We start from the raw sequence: 23,243 nt of genomic DNA on the forward strand, positions 1-23,243 counted from the left end.
CTCCTGACTGCTTTAGTCCCGCGATAAATTTGTCTTTCTACAAGCGAATATCCGTATCTTTTTTAAAGATGGCTCTTTGCCTAGAATATGAGACAAACGAGGTCCTTCTGAGCTACTAGCACAAGATGTCTTTCTATACTCTTATTGGCTATTTACATCTTATTTAATCCACTCTTTTAATAATGTACTCGACAGTGGTCAAACTTCATACCAGTTAACAACGAAATGTGGTTAGAACCCCCCTTTGCTAAATTCATCTACATAATTTATCCATATTTGTAGTAATATATTTTTCCATATGGATCCCGAGTATTTTCTGATAAACATGTGTGTTGCATGTTGGGTTTAATTAATAAAATGGAGAAAACAGTGCTTTTACTTTTTATTTATTTCTTTGGCTATATTTTGACCGTTTTTTTTTTGCGAGGGTCAAACGTTTTAGCTTGTGATAGAAGATATAATCCGGATAATTCTAGCGCTTACTTGATCTTAACAGTACTCAAATATAGAAAGACTTATAGAATCGATCGGGACACTTCCCTTGCTATTATTTTGGACAGCAGACAGAGTATTTTGTGTAAGTAGACAATTGTCTATATTATTTGATTTGCATATATTCTATCAGTATATCGTTTATATTATCTTGAAAATAATAAAGACGAGCTTCCTATATGACTTAAAAAATCAGATATATACAAAGACTTTAAACATTTTTGTGCTCTATATCTAAATTATAGAAGAAATAAACATTCTGGATCCAAAGTTATAACAAGTCGAATATAGGTTAACAAATATATCTTTCTTTAAATGTAGTCTATTTCTATTTGTGTGTATTGTTTATTGGGATCAATAAGATATAAAAGTGTGGCTCCTTTCACCTACAGAATATATTCAGCTACTCTTTCCTACACTTGATTTAATGTGTAAGAACAGCCTACCATTCTAGTGCTTTAAGCATTGTCGCTTTCTTTTTAATCAAACTTTATTCCAGCTCGATTATATGAAAACGTTGGATTGTTTGTCGAGTCCAATCATAAACGGAATATACCGAAATGGTCCAGGAAAACTTTGTATTCGACTTTAATAAGTCAATGTTTTACTTTTGGAAATAATGAATGGTAAGAGAAATAAAAGAAAATAGCTTATAAGCAGAATATAGCTATTATTCATTTATGTTGATGTAAATATACATGTTTAAAGAATAAGATACTGATGGCTACTGAGGTATTCGGAATTGTTATTAACCTGGTATCTCAATATTGGGAAAAGTAGATACTTTGATAGTGCTATTTATTAAAGAGACAAAAATAATATTGTTTATATCTGTTACTATTAAAATCTCTGTAATTCAAATCTTTGTTGTGTAATGGTTGGTTGGTTTACACTATATAAGTGTATAATTGACATGTACCTGGTGTGTAGCAGTTCTGGAGATTATTAACTTTTCAGGTTTATTGGCAAGAAGAGACCAGTGTTTGGCTATGGCTTTTATTTCGCTCAAGTGTAGCATGTATACTAAAAGACCTACTAAAAATTGCACCATATTATACAGAAACTTCATTTTTACATTTATGTGGTTTAAATCAGCCGAAATAACAATGGGGGATCCGCACAGTATTAACAATATATCTCTCCACAAAAAGCAAATCCTTGAAAAGAATGATAGTATAGTAATTCCACTTGCCTGACCGACCATAATACTACTAGGATTCTAAATATTGGTTATTTTACCCATTTTTTTCCTTGCTAAATTATTACTATATCGAGTGCTGACTCTACTTATCTCTATTGCTAACAGCCTTTGAGCCTTTGGTAATGATCGACCACAAAAAAAAAGAAAATAAAAAGCTCAATATATCTAGCCAGACTATATGTCTTCTTCTACTCTCTCATACACCTTTCCACTGGGTCACTGTAAAATCAACATCATTATATTAGTATATTAAGTCCACTCTTTATTTTGCTTTATTGGTCTGTCGTAGATTCATTAGCATGGAGTATAATCCAATAACTGAGCAAGTCATTTTCATTATTGTAAAATACGATACGGAACAAAGAAGCAACAATAATGAGATATCGTCAATGTACGTACACCTATTATCATTTTTTTTCTTAGCACTCAGACAATAACATCGTTACGTACCACATTGTGAATCTTGAGTCATCAAACTAAACTAGGTTTCTAAACTGGTCATCTACTCAATTAACATGAGTTTCGACCCCATTGTAACGGGCGTTGTTACCATCTTTCAGTCAAACTTAGTTTGAAAGCTGTAATGCCTGAGCATACCACCGGATGACTTAAAAAGAGAGAGAGAGAGAGAGAAAAAGTCTGTTACTGTTCGCTTTACAAATGATAATATTCTTTAATGCTAATCTCAGATGATTGTCGGATGTACATGGATTCTTTTGTACAATCTTCACATGTTATGCTTTTGGGCTACGGCCTCTCACAGACTTTTAGGGAGGTTTCTTTTTTATTTGGTTTTGTAATAATAATAGTAATAATAATGATAAAAAATAAGCAATATAAATATAATAGCGTCTCCAGCAGTCGCTTTTATCTCGACTTTTATCCTGTATTTAGACTTTTAGCTAAAAGTCATGTTCCCAGAATTCATTTTATTTTATCTAATTAGAAAAAAACAGGATGGAGTTAGAGATCATGTCATGCAACTTATAACTTTCGCCACGTATTCCCTAACTTACTTGTTTCTCAATAAAATAAAATATAAGGCCTATACTACTTGGTAATTGTGTACGGCACACAATTAACAGTAAGGAAAAGTCATATAGAACTTAACATAGGCCAATGGGGTCACCCTCTGAGAGGAAGGGGGGAGCAAAGCTCCTAGTCTAATTAGAAAAAACAGGATGAAGTTAGAGATCATGTCATACAACTTATAAATTTTGTCACGTATTATCTAACTTACTTGTTTCTCAATAAAATAAAATATGAAGCCTATACTACTTGGTAATTGTGTGCCGTACACAATTGACAGTAGAGAAAAGTTATATAAAACTTCATAGGCCAATGACCCCTTCCCCCGAGGGGAGGGGGGAGCAAAGCTCCTAATATATATAATAACACATTTTGGTTAAAATATATAAGAGTTGATTTTTTTTTACTATGATTATAACTAATTCTAACTCTAGCTATAACTCTTATTCTAACACTAGCTATGACTCTTATTCTAACACTAGCTATGACTCTAATTCTAACACTAGCTATGACTCTTATTCTAACACTAGCTATGACTCTTATTCTAACACTAGCTATGACTCTAATTCTAACACTAGCTATGACTCTTATTCTAACACTAGCTATGACTCTTATTCTAACACTAGCTATGACTCTTATTCTAACACTAGCTATGACTCTTATTCTAACACTAGCTATGACTCTAATTCTAACACTAGCTATGACTCTTATTCTAACACTAGCTATGACTCTTATTCTAACACTAGCTATGACTCTAATTCTAACACTAGCTATGACTCTGATCCGGATTTTGCTAGTAAAGTTAGTTGTTAGTAATGTTAGTTGTTCATAATGTTAGTTGTTCAAAAAGTTAATTGTTTGTAGTTAGTTGTGAGTAAGGTTAGTTCCCGTTGCTTGTTAGTTCCCGTTGCTTGTTAGTGTCTGTTGCTTATTAGTATGTTAGTCTGTTAGTCTGCTGCTTCTTGTTGCTTCCTGTTGTTACAAAAAGTTTTTTTGTTAGTTGCTTCTTCCGGGGTACCCGGAGATTACTCTTCTTGTTACCATCAGAAGAGTAATCCCCGGACTGCAGATGCTGTGATTACACCGGCAACTGTCAGCCATTTTCTAGTCCCATTTCCAACCTCTTCAGGTTCTGTGGGTGGCTGTGGCTGTGGCTGTGGGTGTGGGTGTGGTTGTGGTTGTGGTTGTGGTTGTGGTTGTGGGTGTGGGTGTGGGTGTGGGTGTGGGTGTGGGTGTGGCTGTGGCTGTGGGTGTGGCTGTGGCTGTGTTATATCAGCTTCGTACTCGTCATCGGCGTCGTAGTCGGCATCTTCTTCTGCTTCGTCGAGAAGTTCTTCTTCTGCATCAAAGAACTCCTCGCTTTCTTCTTCTTCTTCTTCTTCTTCTTCTTCTTCTTCTTTGACTACTACTTCTTCTTCTTCTTCTTCTTCATCATCTTCTTCTTCTTCTTCTTCTTTGACCACTACTTCTTCTTCTTCTTCTTCTTTGACCACTACTTCTTCTTCTTCTTCTTCTTTGACCACTACTTCTTCTTCTTCTTCTTCTTCTTCTTCTTCTTCTTCTTCTTCTTCTTCTTCTTCTTTTACTACTACTTCATCTTCTTCTTCTTCATCATCTTCTTCATCTTCTTCTTCATCATCCTCATCTTCTTCTTCTTCATCATCCTCATCATCATCATCTTCTTCTTCTTCTTCTTCATCTTCTTCATCATCTTCTTCATCATCATCATCTTCATCTTCTTCTTCATCATCATCTTCTTCTTCTTCTTCATCTCCTGCTTCTTCTTCTCTTCTTCTTTCTTCGTATCTTCTGTCTATCTCTCTTCTTCTTTCTTCTTCTCTTCTTCTTTCTTCGTCTCTTCTTTCTGCCTCTCTTCTTCTTCTTATTTCTTCTCTTCTTCTTATTGCTTCTTCATTGCTTCTTCTTTCTTCTCTTCTTCTTCTTTCTGCTTCTCTTGCGTCAATATCTCTTCTTCTTATTTCTGCTTCTTCTATTCTCCTTTTCTTTTGCTTGATAAAATGAGCTGTAGCTTTGTGCTCCAGCTCATTTTCTTTCTCCAATCGTCGCTTAAGCCCCTTGGGCAGGTCTGGTGCTATAGGTATATTATTGATTAATATTATATTGTTTATCTACTATTATATAGATACATGACTTACCAATAATTTTCACTTTTTTGATCTTTCGATCAAAAACTTCGGCTAGATTAGTTTTGACTAATCTAACTAGAAGTATGCCTCTCAACAGCTTTGGGACATGCTTGTGAATGGCCTTTGGGCCAAACACAAACAAGCCGTTGAAGGACACTTTTTTGCTGCTTATGCTGCTGCTGCTGCTGCTGCTAGGGTTGCTTGACTGGCTGTACATGATTGTAAGCTGATGAAAAAGCGCAAAGAAGAAAAATAATACCGTGAGAGTGTTTCTTTTTTTTAAACGCGTTATAATCTTTGGGCCACACATTTTGAGACGCGTTCTTTTTTTTAAGGCGCAAGTTATAGCCTTTGGGCCACACATTTTGTAACGCCATCCTTTTTTTTTAATTTTGACATGAGCCAATCATTTGCAATTTTGAATACACGTGTCTGCAACAGAGTACTTGAGTGGGGGAAAGTGACTAATAAAACTTTGCTATTAGGAAGAGCTTTTGAGCTGTGTAGTGTCTAGAGTCGGATTACTGACCTCTCCTACTGCCAACTATTTACTTTTTTTTTTCTCCCTCCTTCTACACATTTCAATCTCCTAATGTCGTTGCTTTTCTCTTCCAAATGGCGGTGGTCACAAAATACACCCGCCGTCTCAAGTTCCCAAAATCAAGATATAAAACAAAGAATCATGATTGCTTGAGTACCCCCTTGAGTAATTTTATTCAGGTTCAAGGTACATACACAGAAACAGTTTGTGCAAACTCATTCCATTCAAGCAAACCAATTAAGGGCTTTAAATTTTGATATATATAAAGTATATAGCTAAGACTCACTAACTGTCTAAAAATAATATATATATATATCATTTCTCAAAAGCACCACTGATACTTTCCTTCTTCTTCTTTTTTTGTCGGTATTATTTCTTGATTGAGTCGCCGGTATTTACTGGACGGCTATTTAAAATACATTATGCAGTTTGTGATATACATACCCCAAGGTATTCGTGATTGTTTATGGACTAGTATCTCAATAACGGGAAGAGTAGATACTGTGAGAGTGTTATTTATTAAAGAGACCAAATAATATTGTTTATATCTATTAATATTAAAATCTCTTTGATTCAAATCTCTGCTGTGTAATGGTTGGTTTACACTGTATGAGTGTGTAGTGTACGTGTGCCTAGTGTGTAACAGCTCCTGAGATTGTTAACCTGCCAGGTTAGTTAGCAAGAAAGAACCAGTGTTTGATTGTGGAGACTGTTCTTCACTCAATTGTGGTGTGTATACCACAATAGCTATTTGATTTGAACCAAAATTTTCGTTCTTGCTTTAATATCAAATTTTTATAGGAATAAGATATTTAAATAAACTTAGACAAATAGTTTTTTTCTTTCTTAGAATAGTATGACTATTGCTTCTTAAACTGTCTGAATGGGGGCAGCCGGTCTACCTCGTAATTAATATGAAAAGATTAGTGTATTATCTTGTAAAAATAAAATAAATCATTTGAATTAGCTATGGAAACATAATACGATGAAACATTTTTTTACATTTTTTTTTAAAAAAAAAGAAATTCTTAATAATCATGATAAAGAAGATCTAAAGCAAGATGTATATATTGACTTTTATAATGGCTCATGTTGTGTGATTAATGCAACACTATTCTTTGTGTCATTTGTTTTCTAGTCATAAAATTCTCGATTATATATGGGTCTTGTTTTATTTTTGCTATTAGACCTCTCCATATATGGTGTTTTTCTTTAGATGAATTCTTACATTTCCAATTGTAATTATCCTGTTTTATAATTCTTTTAACTGGTGCCTGCAAAATCTGGTTATATGTATTGTACAGCTCTCATTTTACTCGGCTTTGATATTTTGCATATTACTGTATACTTTTTTTTGAGTTTATTAGTTGTCTCCTCTATGACCGCTCAAATCAAATACATGAATAGTTTCTTTTCAAATGGCCTATTTGGAAAATCTGAACAATGCTCCTAATTTTTCCAGGTACCCGATCTTATAGTCAGTAAATCTTTCATTTGTTGTATTTAATATACACTCTGAATTACTTGGAATTGTTTTAGGGTTAGTATCCAAATATTAAGAAAAAGTAAGTCTTACGAGAATTTTATTTATTAAAGAGAGTCAAATATGACTGTATATATATTACTATTCAAGTTTTTGCTGTGTAATGATTGATTCGTACTGTATAAACGCATCATTGTACATGTGGTCTTGGTATGTAATAGTTTATGGAGATTTTTAACTTTCCAGATACTTTAGTAAAAATGGAACCAGAGTTTGGTTGTGGAGTCTGTTTCACTAAATTGTGGCGTATATACCATATTATACATGACTGTATACAAGCATTGTATTACTAAAATCCATAGAAAAAGCATCATGGCGTTTGCTCGAAATACCAGACAAATTAAGCAACACTTGAATCGCATGATATGAAGCGATACATCAACCTTTATGATGTTTCTAAAGTGCAAAGAATGTATGAGTCTGGCCTTGTACATCAGGCATATATATATATGACTGTCTAAGACAAATAAATCCAAGGTGGAGGAGGATCTATGCTGATTTGAAGGTGGGATTGATCCTCTGGAAATTGGGCATGGCAGCCTGGATCAATAGGGTTATAAGAGCATACCGGTAAAAAAAAAAGACTTATTTCTTTCAACTATTAGGAGCATGAGCGTAACGCTAGCTTTATATATATTCAGCATTCTCTTGTAAAGCTAATTGCATATTGCATTGACGTATAGTTTCATAAACAACCTCGTCAAGAAGCTCATTTCTTTTATTTTTTGTTTTATTTGCTTAAAGTATATGGATGTAAATGGATTCTTTATACAATACCAAGAAGGATCATCGATTATTATTTTTTATAATAAAATAAAATAAAAAACCTTGTTTCTTTCTTTTGATATGAAGGGGAAGCTTGAAGCAGAGTATCAGGGACAAATATTTTTTTTCTCTTTTTTCTTTTTTCTTACGCTAAAGTAAATGATTAGTGAGTAGGTTCAGTATAGACCTTGATGATTTCTCCCTTGCTGGGCTCAAGCTTGTATCTGTTTTGTTCGAACAAACGCGAGTGAAGGAATGGTTGGAGATCATGAATATGCATGTCGCGAGCCTATTCAAAAATAAAGAATATATATATATATATATATATATACAAGCAGCTGTTAATTTCGACACATCCTTTTAAATATTAATAGAAAAGTTTGTACATTACCTTGTTTTCCAATTCAGACATGGCAACAGAGATGTCAGAAGGCAATCTCTTGTATCGTAGCTGATAGAGTCTTCTCTTTTCTTTGCAAATACTGTCCAAAGTAGCAAGAAGTAGCTCATCACGATCATGAAGATTGACAATATATTTGGCGAAACGCTGAAAGTAAAAAATAATCTTTAGTATTTCTATTTATCTCTCTTTTTACTTGGCTTAGAGTATTAACTATCGTTTTGACTTACTTTACGAAGAGCCTTCATCATACTGAACTTCTGCGCACTGATGAAACTGTCGAGAGCAACGGTAATGGCCATATCAACATCATCGGAACGCACGTACTCTCTGAGGTGCATTTTTGCATTGGCTTCTGCCATACGGATCATTGATTCCAAGTGACGCACAGTGATAGGAATACTGCCACTTGCGAGAGACTCGCGACGCAACTCGGAATAAAGACGCGAAAGCTTATCCTCGTCAACCTGCTGCAACTTGGGATGGATTTTTTCGCGAGCGTACATAATATACTTTCTCAAAAGATCTTGAGGAATAATCTAACATTTCAAATAAACCCATTAGTCCACATCCATTTTTCTTTTTCTTTTATATGCTTAAAGAATAACAACTCACCTCAGTATCTTCCTTGAGTGGTTGAGCAAGACCATCCTCGCCTGCATTGTAGACAGGATGGCTGCGGATATGACTGGCAATAACGTTGGTTGCCAATACATGATCCTGCTCGGGATCAACGATATCCTTGACTACGCACAAGACATCGAAACGAGACAGAATGGGTTCCGTAAGCTCAACGTTCTGAGAAAATGGAATCGAGGCATTGTAGCGGCCTCTGATAGGGTTGGCAGCGGCAAGAATTGAGCAACGGGCCTGGAGAGTGGTGATAATACCAGCCTTGGAGATAGAGATTGACTGTTGTTCCATGGCTTCGTGGATAGACGTACGATCGGCATCGTTCATCTTGTCAAACTCATCAATCAAGCACACGCCACGATCAGCAAGTACAAGTGCACCACCTTCCAGAGTCCATTCGCGTGTAATGGGGTCCTTGTGAACTGATGCAGTCAAACCTACAGCACTTGCACCCTGACCGGTTGTGAACACAGCACGATGTGCAGTCTTTTCGACATATTTTAAGAACTGCGACTTTGCAGTTCCAGGATCGCCCAACAAAAGAATGTTGATATCACCACGGATCATATGCTTGCCCTGAATGTTTTTGGGAACACCGCCAAACAAAGACAATGCAATAGAACGCTTGATATTTTCATGGCCATAAATAGAAGGAGCAATACTCTTGACAATCTGTAATAATATATATCAGTATTTTTAAATATACAGATGCATAGCCATGCTCAGATTTACCTTTCTACCGATACGTTTGTCTTTGCCCATTGCAATAATCATCTTCTTGTCATCATCAGTCAGCTTGTATGCAGCAAACATGTCTTCCTTCTTGTTGATGTAGTTGGCTTCAATGATTGTAGCAAACACTGGGAAACCGTTCTTTGTGCTAAGAGAGGCATCAAAGTTGTTACGGTATACACCAATAACTTCCTAAAATATATACATATATCATTTCTTAGTTGACTTGTTTTTTTTTTAAAACACGCACACACTAATATCACACTTTAACTACTTCTTACAATCTCTTCTCCTGGCTTGGCCTGATCAATCAAATCCCAGAGACAGATAACTTCTCTGTGACGAGGCAGACGACCAGGTGGGACAGTTCCAGGACTTTCTTGGATGGTCAACTTTTGGTAGTTTCTATAGACAGTCTACAGATCCAACAAAGTATATATATGGTGAGAATCAATTTGTCTACTTTTTTTTTCATTGCCCATCCTCTTTTTGTTTAAAAAAAATCTCGTTGGTTTGTTTGCTTGCTTGTTTGTTTTAAGACTTTTAGTAGAATACATACCTGTTCCATGTTGAGATTAAATGGACCTCTGCTTTGACAGCTTGGGCAGGTGTGGATCTTGATCTCATTGTGGATATCTTGGTAAAAAGGACCAAGCAATTCTCCACACTTGGCACAGTTAAACTTGACCCACTTCAATTGAGGGAAGACACCTGAGCGACGAGTGACAACACCAGCAACACGCACAAGGCAGTTCAATTGACCCTGTCTGAGCTCGCGGAGAGTATTGAGAGCCGGGAGATCGGTAATACGGACGTGGATCTCTCTGTGAATACGCTCGTACTCGGGGTACTGCAACAAGGTGACACTTAACGCAACGTCGTCGAAAATCTTGAGCATAGCGATGGGAGAATTGGCCAAAAAGTATGCCAAAATTGCCTTGCTCTGTGTCAGATGCTCGTAATTAACTTCGAACGATTCTCTATTACCTGTACCCCAGAAAAAAAACGCGAGTCAGATCATTATCATTAACCATTATCCTAATCGTTATCAGTATTGACCATGAAGAAAGTACATGACAAATGTGTATATATATGTATATATATATATATATATATATATATATATATATATATATATACGCATATGTTCTTCTTTCTCTCTTTTTTTCTTTCTTAAAACTTACGTTCACCCATGTCCTTGATACGCTCACCATACACAGATGTACCGTGTTCATCCACATAAGTCTGTAAGAAATCTTTAAACTCTCTCTTGATAGTGCGTCGAGGAGCTTCCTGGGTGATCCACTCAGAAACGGTGGCGTTTTTAATTGTTCGGAGATCATCCAAAGTCATTTCAGCCTAGATAAAAAAAATAACAAAATAAAATAAAATAAAATAAAAGCTGTCAATAGGCTGTGTGTGCGTGTGTGTGTATGTACGTGTATGTATACTCAATGATAACGATATCCAATATTTGCCAACTAAGAGTAAAATGGAAAAAAAAAATGGAAACGTACGGCTCCCATGTTTTCAAGGTCATCGTTTTGTCCATCGTGCATGTGGCGACGTCTTTGGCGAGTTGGAATAGCCATGGTGTCAGCTTCCTCATCCATGGGATCCAAAAACGCATTTGCCATGCGTCCCTGGCGTTGCTGAATTGCAGCATCGCGTCTTCTCATTGCCATTTCAGCAGCTTGACGATCGCTAACATCAAGTGCTTCGTAAAACACATCGTCTACGCCATCCTCCTCATACTGATCTTGTCGAACGTCATTGGCATAATCTCTATAGATTCCATTCTATCAGCTTTCATACTATTATCTTTGTACCGTACGTGTAGTTATAGCTGTACACGACAATTATGCGTGTAGTTCTTATCGTTATTATCTATTTGATAATTTAAACTTACTTCTCCATTCCTGCACCAAACAAATCCTCTCCTTCATCGTCGTCTGATCCAGCTACATCGTCAAATGGGTCATCAATCACACCCTCTTCAGCTTCAGGAGCAAAGTCAACTTCAGAATGGAAGAATCCGGGCGATGAAGGAGGAGGTTGAGAGAATCCGGGGGAGTCTACGGCTTCTGAGCGTGCCGCACCGATACTATCTCTTCTTCTTTTACGATCGGAATTCGACTAATTGGGAATTGGTAGTCGGTAAGATAAACAGACACACAAACGCATGCATACACACACACACACATATATATATGTATGTATGTATGAGCAGATAGATACACAAGAGTATATTTGTAATTACAAGACAATTATTTTATTTTTTATTTTATTTTGAATAATTGCTGAAATTGGTTTATTGCATACCATGACTATAAGCTACAAGAAGGACGAATTTTTTTTTTTTTGGTCTTTCAATCTTTTTCCCCTAGGAATTGAAAAATTGAATTTGTTAAAGTTTCCCTGGAACTCAACTTTTTTTTTTTTAGATTATTCAAAGGAACACAAAAAAGTGACTGTCGGTCGAGGGAGTGACTTTTTTTGGAACTTTTGACTCTGTGGCACTTACTTTCTGGTTATGCATGCTTCCTTCACCCGATACCCCAGAGAAGTTCTCTGAAATGTCTTTAGATGAGCCTTTCCTTCATACTTCCATGAGCGAGCCTGACAATCCGCCCTGTTCCTCATGGAGAGAACTGCCACCACCAAACCCAAGCTCGACCGCCAAACTCGGAATTGCGGATTCTGTCAAAGTCAACCGGTCAAAAACCCAGAAGCGCTCCAAGGTCGTCATTAGCACCCGGAACAAAATCGACAGGCCCAACATATGGTACCGTAGCAATGCAAAGTACTCTGTCGTATTTGAGCTCCCAATCGATGACCCGACCTTTGAAGACGAGTTCTTGCGTGTTGCGCGTATTCTATACCCTCGAGGTATTGGTCTCGGAATAAGTCAACCCGCCGAGGACATCATAGAAATTCACATGTTTGACGAGCGAGACTGCGAGTACGCTTGTGCGGATGGTGTATCCGTCCGGGGACATCGAATATATCCATACCGTACCATTTCTCCCCTGGCCGTTGTGGTTCGAGCCAATCTTAGTGGCCTTCCGCCGCTCGAATACACTGAAATGGTGTCGTTCTTACGAGCCTGTTTTGCAGACTATGGAACCCTTCATGACATGGTGCTCTATGAGGAGCGAGAATGGTTTATGGGCGAAGGCTATGTCGATCTTTTACAATCTCCAGACCGGTCTTGGAAACCCATGAACCGCCACATCATTTTTAAATCTACGACGATTCTTGCATCCTGGGTAAAGCTTTGAACTCTATTCAGCCTTTCTTCTTTTCTTGTTTGTTATTTGCCATATATATTTATTTATTTATATTTATTTACTTATATATAAATATCAACAAATAGCAAAAGCAAGTAAGGGGGGAATGAGGAAAAGAAGGAGGAGGAGCGAAGGTTAAGAAGAAAAGAAGAAATGAACCATCAATTGTAGCATAAGCATTACACACACACACACACACTGTCTTTTTTTTTATTTCATTTAGTTTTTAGTTTTTATTTCTATTTTTCTATGTTCTGTTCTGTTTTTTTTTTATTACGCAAATTCACAAGTTTAATGCAGGGAAGTTGTTTCTCTGTAAAGAAGTATTTCGATTTCACAATATACCCACCATAAGGAATCATTCACCTGTTTATATATGTATATATATATATATCTTTTGTTGCTATTGCTGTTGTTGATTCTGGTTTTTATTTCATTTCATGTTTTCGGTGTACAAGGCTGTTGATAAAATCAAAATATTTGCCGCAAAAACTAAAGATTAAAACCCCAATTTTTTCTATTAAATATTGCAGCTGTAGAAATGGCGTGGTTATCGATATGTAGCTAGTTCATGTTGATCTTTATACAAGATCAGAACGCTATTTATAAGAGGCTGTTGGTTTCTAAATTGTAAAGAGGTTGACCAAACGATGATAATATTTTTGGCTGATACAGCAGAAGAAGAAGAAGTAATTAGGTTTTGGTGCTTAGGATGAAAAATAAACTTTAAAAGAGCTTATTATTATTATTATTTAGTTCCCCCCCCCCTTCTTTTTGGCTTGAATAATCTATCAAAGACTCGCGGAATCAAGACCGCTTGATTCCGAATTAACTTCCATCAAAGAGGCTCATATTGACTATAGAGAGTCATGAATAATATATCAAACAGGTTGCTTCAATTCATATATTTGATATAAGATATTAATAATAATAATAATAATAATATATATATGGATTATTTGTTTCATTTTTTATAAAGTCAAATATTAAAGAAGTAATATGAGCAGCAGCTGGAAATCAACTCTTTTGCTCCATTAATATTCTCATAAACTTAGAACCTTATTTGATCCACACCAAATATATACATATATACAAACAATTATTAGAGCCAATGTTTGAACACTTATATTTATATCAGTCTTTGATACTTGGACGATTAGAACTTGTGGGTAGATATAACTTGGGATCCCTCTTTGTACTGTGAATGCTTATTATAATTTGGTGAGAAGCACAAATGAAGTCAAAGAGGAAAAGAAAAGAAAAGAAAAATGGAAATGGAAATATACATATTATATCATTGTGTTACATTCTACAACTCAATTTTCCTTTTTTCTTCTTCTTCTTTAATTTTTGTACAAAGAGAGAACCCTTTCATGGATCATTCCAGACATTATGTTGGCTCAGTCTGATACAATCAGCACCCAAGGTGTCTCGTGATTATGTTTGTATGTTTGTTTGTTATTGTGGTAATCATGCTATGAATCCTTTGACGTTTTGATAAAGAAGTCCCAAGATATTCACATTACAGACTAAAATATCATTCAATGGATCTAGCTATATAGCTATCTATACGTTTGATTTTTGGTAACATGTCTTGGTAAAAAAAAAGGGGGAGAGAGAAAAGAAAGAGCAAGAGATGTAAAGACTTAATTGCCTACTAAACATCTAACTACTTTACAAACTAATCCCCCTTTCACCTTTAGGTCACCTGAAATGAAAGGAAAGAAAGTGCAACCTACCCACGCATATCTTATCCACATGCAGTATGTTTCTTATAAATTTGTCTTTCATATAGAGAACCACCCATAGTTTATTTTCTATATATACATATACATATAGTTTTCTTTTCTTTTTTAATTGAGGTTATCAGGTCAAAATATTGGTTTGTACCGAGATGTCTTGTGACATATATATTTGTATATTAAAAAGCTAATGATTAAAAACAATAGAAATCCAATTGTATCAATGTTACTCTAGTAAAATCAACATCTTGGGAACTATATAAGATACCTAAATATACTTTGCGTTACAGATATATATATACCAATTTCTTTATTAATTGAGGTATTGGTACCAGTGCATGATACTTCATTACTGGATGTAATGTAATTTCATGTAATGCCTGTAACTGTGAATAGGTTCAACATGCTATGGGAGAAATTTGAAATCGGTACAGCCTCTCAAGCACAAAACAGAAAATAACATTTTGAGTAACAAGCTTTTCTATCAGTGCTTTATCTGGATAACAGAATCGCACACACACACACACACACACACACATATATATATATATATGTATATATGCAATCATACAATCATTTTAATCATTTCAATGGTACAATACCTTTGTATGGAAAAACAGTTGAATACAAAAGCACAACATTCATTTGCACAATCATATTAGCTCTTTTTTCTTTTAAAATAAAAGAAACACCCCTCGTCCTTTCCTAATACATTACAACTTATTAAGACAAGAGCTTAATATGAGTGACCATTTGTGTGTATGCAAGAGAGGAACAGAGTATGTATTGAGTGCATTCTAGGTCAATGAGTTGAATTGGAGGCTGGTTATTGTTTTCATATGAATAAAGAAGAGAAAAAGACAAAAATTAGGGTTAAATTAAATAAGTTTTCTTTCTTTTTCTTCTTTTGGTCAGGGAAACTTTGGCTTTCTTATTCAACAAGTGATTAAGCAAGCAAGAGAAAGCTTCTTTAGCTTGAGCAAGTCAAAACTGTCAAAGATCCTTATGAAATCAATGTAAAATAATGCTATGGATAGTTTGCAAATATTTATGTTTCTATCTATACATATACATAATTATCCAACACTTTCCTTTTTTTTTTTTTGACTATTAACCAATTGGCACATAGACACACAGAAGAATATTACAATAGACCCACTGGTTAGGATACTGTATCTGTCTACCTATATAGTGTAGGTTTCTTTTATATATATGGATATATATATATATCATTTTGTTACACAGTATATATTTCATTTTGTATGAAAATATTTATATATATATAGACCACTCCGGCATATTCTCCTCCCCGCACAAGCCGCGGTCCGGAATGTACTGAAGACTGTCCGGTCCTTTAAAATGAAATGATTCTGTGTACTACGTTATTTGAGGTTGTGTCTTTTGTCTTGGTTTAAAATTGCATGATTGTTTAAATTCAATTTAAAAAATAGCAAACATGTCATGGTACATTTCTTGCAATATAACTGCAGTCCTGTTCTTTATTAAACACACACACACACACATATATATATATGTATATCACGAATATACACAAATGTGCATGTGTATTTGTACATGTTGTACATGTTGTATTTGTTGTATTTGTTATTTATATTTATATTTGTATGTACGATTAAGTGTAAGTATGAGAAAATAAAAGAAAGAATGATAGTGCAAGAGAGAGAGAGAGGGGGGGGGGGGCGTTTTATATATATATATATATATGTATGAGGGTCTTTTAAATCAATATATTATGTATTGGGGGACAAGGGATTATAGTGAAAATAATATATTACAAGACAGGTCATACGTCTTCTTGTAATTCTGATTCGACTCCTCTCCCTTTCTTTTCCTTTTCCTCTTCTGCTTCCTCTTCTTCCTCTTCTTCTTCCTCGGCTTCATAGGCTATTATTTCCTTGAGTTGGGTCATCAAAATAGGGGCAACCTTCAGCTGATCATTCAGGGAAGACTCCCACATATCATCTGTCATCTGACTTCTTGGACAGAATAGCGTTTCTTTAAAATGCTCATAGGCATTAGCGGGTCCATTAGAATCAAGTGCTTGCTGACAGTTGATAAAGAACTGAGGATATGAATCTGGGAACTTCTTGAGTCGATTTGGGAAGTTGCGGATGTTGACTAGATCGACATTGTCGAATTCTGGAGCATCAATAGACTCTTCGTCGTCGTCGTTCAGTTGGTTGCCATTAATGTCATCTGGTTCATTACCAATGTACCCCACCAGATCTTTAAACCGATCCAATAAGGACGGGTTGGCCTCCAGAGCCTTTCCGATACGGCTCATCCAGGCTTCGTCATTCAATTGGCTGCGTGGGCAGTAGAGGGTGTTCTCGAACCGCGACCAGTTTGGCAAATGGGTCCTCAGAGGGTCGAAGAACATATGGTTGTGCTTTACGAGGTCACGCATCTCGTTTTCTCGATCCCAGAGCGAGACCAGAATAGAGCTCGGGACGGCGTGCGCATTGAGGTCAATTGCCATCGGCTGGGGTGATTCTGTGGCGGTTGGAGACAGGATCTCTTCGTTCTTGAATTGCAGAGCCGGGTCAAAGGTTACGGACGATTTGCGAGGCTTCTGGGGTTCATTGATCGTAGGCAAAGGTGAAGTTAGGACATCCTCTGGTGGTGTCAATGGTCCATGCGAGTGTGAGTGTGAGTGTTGTAAGTTGGTTGTATTAATTGAGTGCTTCATCTTATTGTGTTGTATCAATTTTTTGTTTGTTTATGGAAAGAGTTAAAACAGTATAGTTGAACAGAACAACGACAACAACAGCTATATATATAAAAAATAAAAATAAAGAGAAGCAATTAAAGCAATTGATGCTTCTTATAAAATTTACATGAGAGAAATAAAATAAAATAGACCTAAAGACCGCATGATATTTGTGCTCTTTGGCCTTACCACTTACGGTACTTGTAGAATAAATAAGACCAACAAAATCATACTAAAAATCTAGAAGATCCACCGATCGCCACTCTCTTTCTCCCGCCCACATCCTCCAACCCTAAAGCCCCTACCCCCCCTCTCCCACACTAAATCCTTTGCCCTTTATTTTCCTTTTATTAACAAAGACACTGAAAACAATAGACTACTTGATATTAAGCGAACCAGTCTTTATTAGTATATCTTTTCTTCTCAACAACATACTTCTTCTTATACTTCTTTATCAAGTAAAGAACCATTTATCACCCAATCAATCAACCAACCAATCAATAATTTATTCAATCAATATAAATAAATGTATATATATATAAAAATGTGTGTACAAGTTGTGTGACAGTATTATGATGTGAAACCAGCTTTACGTCACATTAACCAATAAAAGGGTTTTTGACTGGAGATATAGCCAACCGCCTTCCCTTTGCAATGCCCAAAAACTCTCATAAGAGTGTCAACCATGGTCTGTTTCGTTTTCCTCACAATCAAAGTACTGGGTCAGAGTTAGACGAGGAACGCGAGTCTCTGTCTGACAGCTCTGCTGGTCTGCATGATATTATTGATCAGGAGAGTTTAGTTGAAGAGATAGACAAGTACATAGATGACCTTGGAACAAATACCAGGTAAAAAAAAAAACAACAACATTATAGACTCTTTTTATATAATATGCATATATATATATTCTGCCCGCTACCCCCCCACTTGCAACTTGCAAAGTCCTTGATTTTTTATTCTATATTCAAAATAAAGATATATATTGGACTTCCTTATTCAAAGTACAATAATAATCTACACCTATATAGTCCACACCCGGGAACACTACTTTCCCTGGTACAGCTCCTGGCCCACCACTATTGTGGAAAATGCCTGGAGACCAATCGATCTGAAACCCTCCTTCGGTTATTAATCCGATTGCTCCGTAAGCCTGGCTCATTTCATGAGACTCTTCTGGCCATCCGGTCCATTGCTCTCGTGTTTCTCAACCAGGGTGATATAACCAAATCGCAACAAGATGTTCTTTATGCTTTGGTTGCACCACATCTCAAGAGCCTGATTCTAGAAGGAGGGAACCGAGCCGAGTTAAAGCACCAGGTACAGAAGACTATATATGTACTAATACTGATATCAACACATAAGAATAGCAGTAGAAGTAGTGGTATTAATAGTATCAGTAATAAGAATAATAAATAAAGGCAAGGTGGTAGAAGAAGAAGAAAAAGAAGAAAGTAGAAAGACAGAGCTTTTTTATAGAATTGGTTTACATATAATAAAAATTACATAACAATAAGTAAGAGAAAGAAAATATATGGAAAGAGAGTGTGAGTTATATATCTATATATATATATAATTGCTTGTATGCGTGTGTGTAAATGTGTTTTGTGTGTAGAGCATGACTACGCTGGCAATGGTGACATTAATAGCTGCATCAGATGCGGATACCAGACAGAATCTTGGATTCTTTTACAGGATCTTCTTGACTGACGGGGCCCCTCTTCAGGCAGAGGACCCGGGTGAGTCGGAGATTCTGACCACTGGCCAGATACAGATCTTGGTCGAAACCAGTTTGTGTGCGTATGGACTTCTCTATGCTTCCTTGTATGGTGATGGCCGGGGAACCTGGGATGACGCGAGAGATGAGCTTCGGGGGTAAGTCTACGCGTGCAGAGTTTTCTTTTTTTCTTTTTTGTATTTAAGTGTACAATATATATATATATAACGTTGTCGGGTTAAAGACGGCTAAATGTTTGTATAACAAAACCCAAAAAAAAAACAGTGTTATGACGATTCATTTGGATTTGATGGAATCGAGATCGATGGATATTCGCAAGGCCGCAGCTGAGAACATTGGTCTGATGCTTGAATCAACTGCCACACTCTACAAAAAAGTAATAAAAAAATTATATAAAAAAAAGTAGGCTATTGAGTATAGAATAAATAAGAAGAAATAGAAATTTGACGGTTTTATTGTTAGATGTCCAAATCTTTAAAATCAAACGATAGAGATACAGATACAGATACAGGTGCAGATATTAAGACAAAGACAGGAGCGGAAGCAGAAGCAAAAGCAAAAGCAGAGACAGCGACAGAAGCAGAAGCAGAAGCAGAAGCAGAAGCAGAAGCAGAGCCAAAATTTCAATCGCAATTGCAATCAGGGGCAGTAGAAGCAGCAGAAGCCATTAAAGCATTAAAAGATAATGACGATGATGATAATTGTATCAATACCAGTCGAATGTTTTCGATACTAAATCAATTGGCAGCACACGGTAACCGAAAGTACAAGAAACACGAAAGTAAGGACCAGCGCAACGTGTTCCGTCTAGTACTCCAAACTGCCGAACATGGGCTCGTTCCAGAAAAGAAGACCAAACTCGGTAAAAGGTTATTCGTCTTTAGGGGCTGGGGTAAGAGCTTATCTTTTTCCTTTTTCTTTTCCTTCTATTATTATTGTAGCTAGTTATAAAAAAATCAAAAGCTGAAGATAATGTTCTAATATATGTATAAAAAAAAACAATTGTACAAAAGCGCATATCTTGGAATTCGACGCATTTTTTGACGTGTTAGGACAAGGCCTTATTCAACACATTTATGTATGTAATGATTCTATTCTATTTATGATTTTGTGGTTTTAGAATTATTATTCAAGGTTCAATCACTAAACATAATTCTGTAGAACAATGAAATTGTACAGGCTGTTTTTGGAGATGATTTGGTCAAGACGTCTGATCTTGACTAACAAACACATACAATAATAACAACAATAATAATTACCATTATAATCGTCATTATAATTATCATTATCGGTTTTATTATTTTGTGTATGTGTGTGATTGAAATATCTAGACAATAAAATCATTAAACACAGAAAAAAAACGCAAACAAGCAAGCAATCAAGGGCCTTTGATGATCCTAAATCAATAGTTAGGATAATTGTTAAAATTCTGTATCACTTTTTTGGTTTTTTTTTGTTACAAAACTAGTAAAAACACAAGGTAAAGTACAAAGCTAAAAAAGAAACCTAAAAAAGGACTAAAAGCTAAATGTTTGAAGGAAAGAAAGAAAAAGAACCGTATCTAGGTAACAAAGACAAGATACAATGACGAAAGGGACTCGGACTCGGATTAAAAGAAAGTGATAGAAAAAAAAAAAGGGGGGGGGGTGTATGAGAGGGAACTCTTTATTATAACCCCTTTGACAAGTCAGAGTAACACGACCATAGTCATCAATTAAAGCATTTAAAGAAAAATTTAGCAACAACCAACAAACAACCAACCAAAAAAATAAGGTGATTTTACGTCCACTTTATTATTATTATTATTATTATTATTAAAATATAATATAAACTATATATATATACAAATTCTTTTTCCTTCTTCCACTTCTTCTAGCCCTATTGCCGCGGAATACCCAAAGGCACCTATATATATATATTTCTTTTATTTATTTATATAGTGTTTGAAGCTAGAAGAGTCTCGAAGACCAAGAGTATTGTAAATAAAATAAAGAGTGTATACTGATATTTATGTATCCATGTATCCATGTGTGTATTTGAGCATTTTCATTATATACAATATATATATATAATATTATTCATAGGATAATTATCCGTCAATTTCAAGATGGATAACAAAATATGTTGTAAAAACCAATTAGCTACAGGCTTTTAGTAATTATTCATTGTAAATAGGCTTTACAAGGATATAAGATATTATTATATTATTCCTCTTATTGAAGAGCCGAAGATCTAATCTTTATAATTTTGTATCTATATTATTGATAATTACTTACACACTATAGCCTGCCTTACCTTGTCTTGTCTTGTCTTGTCTTGCCTTGTCTTGTCTTGCTTTCATATAGATTGCTATTGTGAATTTAGGTGGGTATCAATGCAACAAGGAAAAGGAAATGGTCTGCGTACACAGAAACAGAAGATCACAATCCACCAAACCCAACATTTGTACCACAAGTCAATAAACGAAAAAAAAAAACAAGAAGAGCTTGTATTCCCTTTGTTCTACTTGATCTGATGAAGTTGATCAAAAGCTAATTTCCATTATATCGAACGAGTTTTTCACTCTCTTTTTTCTTTTTTTCAAACAAGAAACAAATAATTATGCTTAAAAATTATGACCCATTGTGATACAGCAAGAATAAAAGAAAAAAGAAGCGCATCACTTTTATACATACCTATATAAATATGCTTCTCTTTATTACACTACTTCTTGTTGCTACTCTTTTTTTTTTCTGTATGCTTCTTTCTTCCTCTCTATTTTCTTTGTATACCAGATATATATGTATATTCTTCTATGTTTCTATTTTCTTTATATATATATAATTTATAACCAAATCTAGCGTCTACACGTGGTTTAAACCTAATATGTCTAAAAGCTGTATCCATGGAAACCAATCGAATATTTATACATATAATAAAAAAAAAATTTACATTGTCGATATAATAAATTATTTCGATTATCGAGTTTTGAAGTGTACAAAGTGCATTTTTATAACAAGGGTCTGACCGGTATTTTTTTTTATATATATACATTTATTTCCTTCTGTTCCTAATTTTTTTTTCTCAAGTTAAGTATCCGATATTTTTGAGGTATTTTATTTATTTCTTATGTACTTTTACATACTTTTTTTTTATTCTTATTAAAAAAAAAAAAAAAGCCGTCTTTTTCAACCCAAAAGAAAGAAAGAAAGAAATATATATATAAAAATCTTAATTTGTGCCTGTGTTTATGCGTATGAATGTGAAAGTAACGTAATCTTTTATAAATGACTTGATATATATACTTCCATGGAATACTAAAGAAAATGGGAATAGAAAAAAGAATGAATCTATATTTTGAAAGGTACTTACTTTGTGGAATTCACGAAAAAGAAAAAATAACAAAAATATATATATATACAAATATAATATCACACGCACACGCACATCACGCACCCAATTTCTACCCATAATTCTACTTATTCATAACACATCACATTAAAACAATAAAAAATAATAAAATTCCAAGTCAATTCAATTCAAAAAAGAAAGTCAGTTCAAAGTGTGATAATAAAAGTATTTGCCTAATATATACACATGTTTTATATTATGTAACACAGATGTCTTACTAATTTGGATGCTGATCGATAGGTAAGCTACACTTTTAGATGCGTGTTACATACCACATGTGAATTTAACAAAAAAAAAAAGGAAACGAAAAAGAAAAGATTATTTCTTTCGTTTCGTTTCCTCTTCTTATTTTATAACCAATTAAGATTTACTATTACTTGGATTTGTTTTTTTTTATTATTCATTTACTTGACAGTATATACATTATACGTATTCAGGAACCCAAAAAATAAAAAATAAATAAATCACTAAACAACAATAGAAAGAAAGAAAAAATCACCATGGCAATAAATAAAAACTTACTTTTAAATATTTAGACTTGTTGTCATGACTACTATTTACTTTACTATTTTTAATAAAGAAATCAAAAAGTATTCTTTGTAATGAACAACGTGGCCTACAAAAGAGCGGGACGTATAAGCATGAGTATATATATATATATAACAAATAATAAAAAATAAAAGAGACTATAATTTGCGCTTATTTTTTTTTATAACATATTCTCAGCTAAAGAAAGCGAGAAGAAACAAAATGGGCATTTGCTTTATAAAGAACCATAGGCCGAGTCTGAACGAGGTCTCTTTTTTTTTTTGCTGGTTCTTTCTTTCTTTATAAAAATATAGAATAATAAAAGGATTCAAAGTATATAAATA

General features: G+C 34.8%; 2 protein-coding genes across 2 annotated transcripts; both read right to left on the bottom strand.

Annotated features, from left to right (window-relative positions):
* Positions 1-7,881: 7,881 nt before the first annotated feature.
* PHYBLDRAFT_154485 (hypothetical protein) lies at positions 7,882-12,505 on the bottom strand (the record flags this gene model as incomplete). Its single annotated transcript, XM_018433329.1, has 11 exons — positions 7,882-8,007; positions 8,110-8,265; positions 8,349-8,657; positions 8,734-9,423; positions 9,484-9,675; positions 9,765-9,899; positions 10,043-10,470; positions 10,668-10,842; positions 11,001-11,268; positions 11,393-11,619; positions 12,503-12,505. 11 exons carry the CDS (start codon positions 12,503-12,505, stop codon positions 7,882-7,884), a joined length of 2,709 nt encoding a protein of 902 aa, XP_018296984.1.
* Positions 12,506-16,110: 3,605 nt separating this feature from the next.
* PHYBLDRAFT_76972 (hypothetical protein) lies at positions 16,111-17,287 on the bottom strand. Its single transcript, XM_018443211.1, has one exon. The coding sequence runs from the start codon at positions 17,223-17,225 to the stop codon at positions 16,320-16,322; it is 906 nt and encodes a 301-aa protein (XP_018296985.1). The 5' UTR covers positions 17,226-17,287; the 3' UTR covers positions 16,111-16,319.
* Positions 17,288-23,243: the final 5,956 nt, after the last annotated feature.

Source organism: Phycomyces blakesleeanus (assembly GCF_001638985.1).
Source record: "Phycomyces blakesleeanus NRRL 1555(-) unplaced genomic scaffold PHYBLscaffold_3, whole genome shotgun sequence".
NCBI lineage: Eukaryota > Fungi > Mucoromycota > Mucoromycetes > Mucorales > Phycomycetaceae > Phycomyces > Phycomyces blakesleeanus.

Bases quoted from the DNA above. Each gene is read 5' to 3' on its own strand.
- PHYBLDRAFT_76972 (XM_018443211.1), bottom strand. From the start codon at position 17,225: ATGAAGCACTCAATTAATACAACCAACTTACAACACTCACACTCACAC.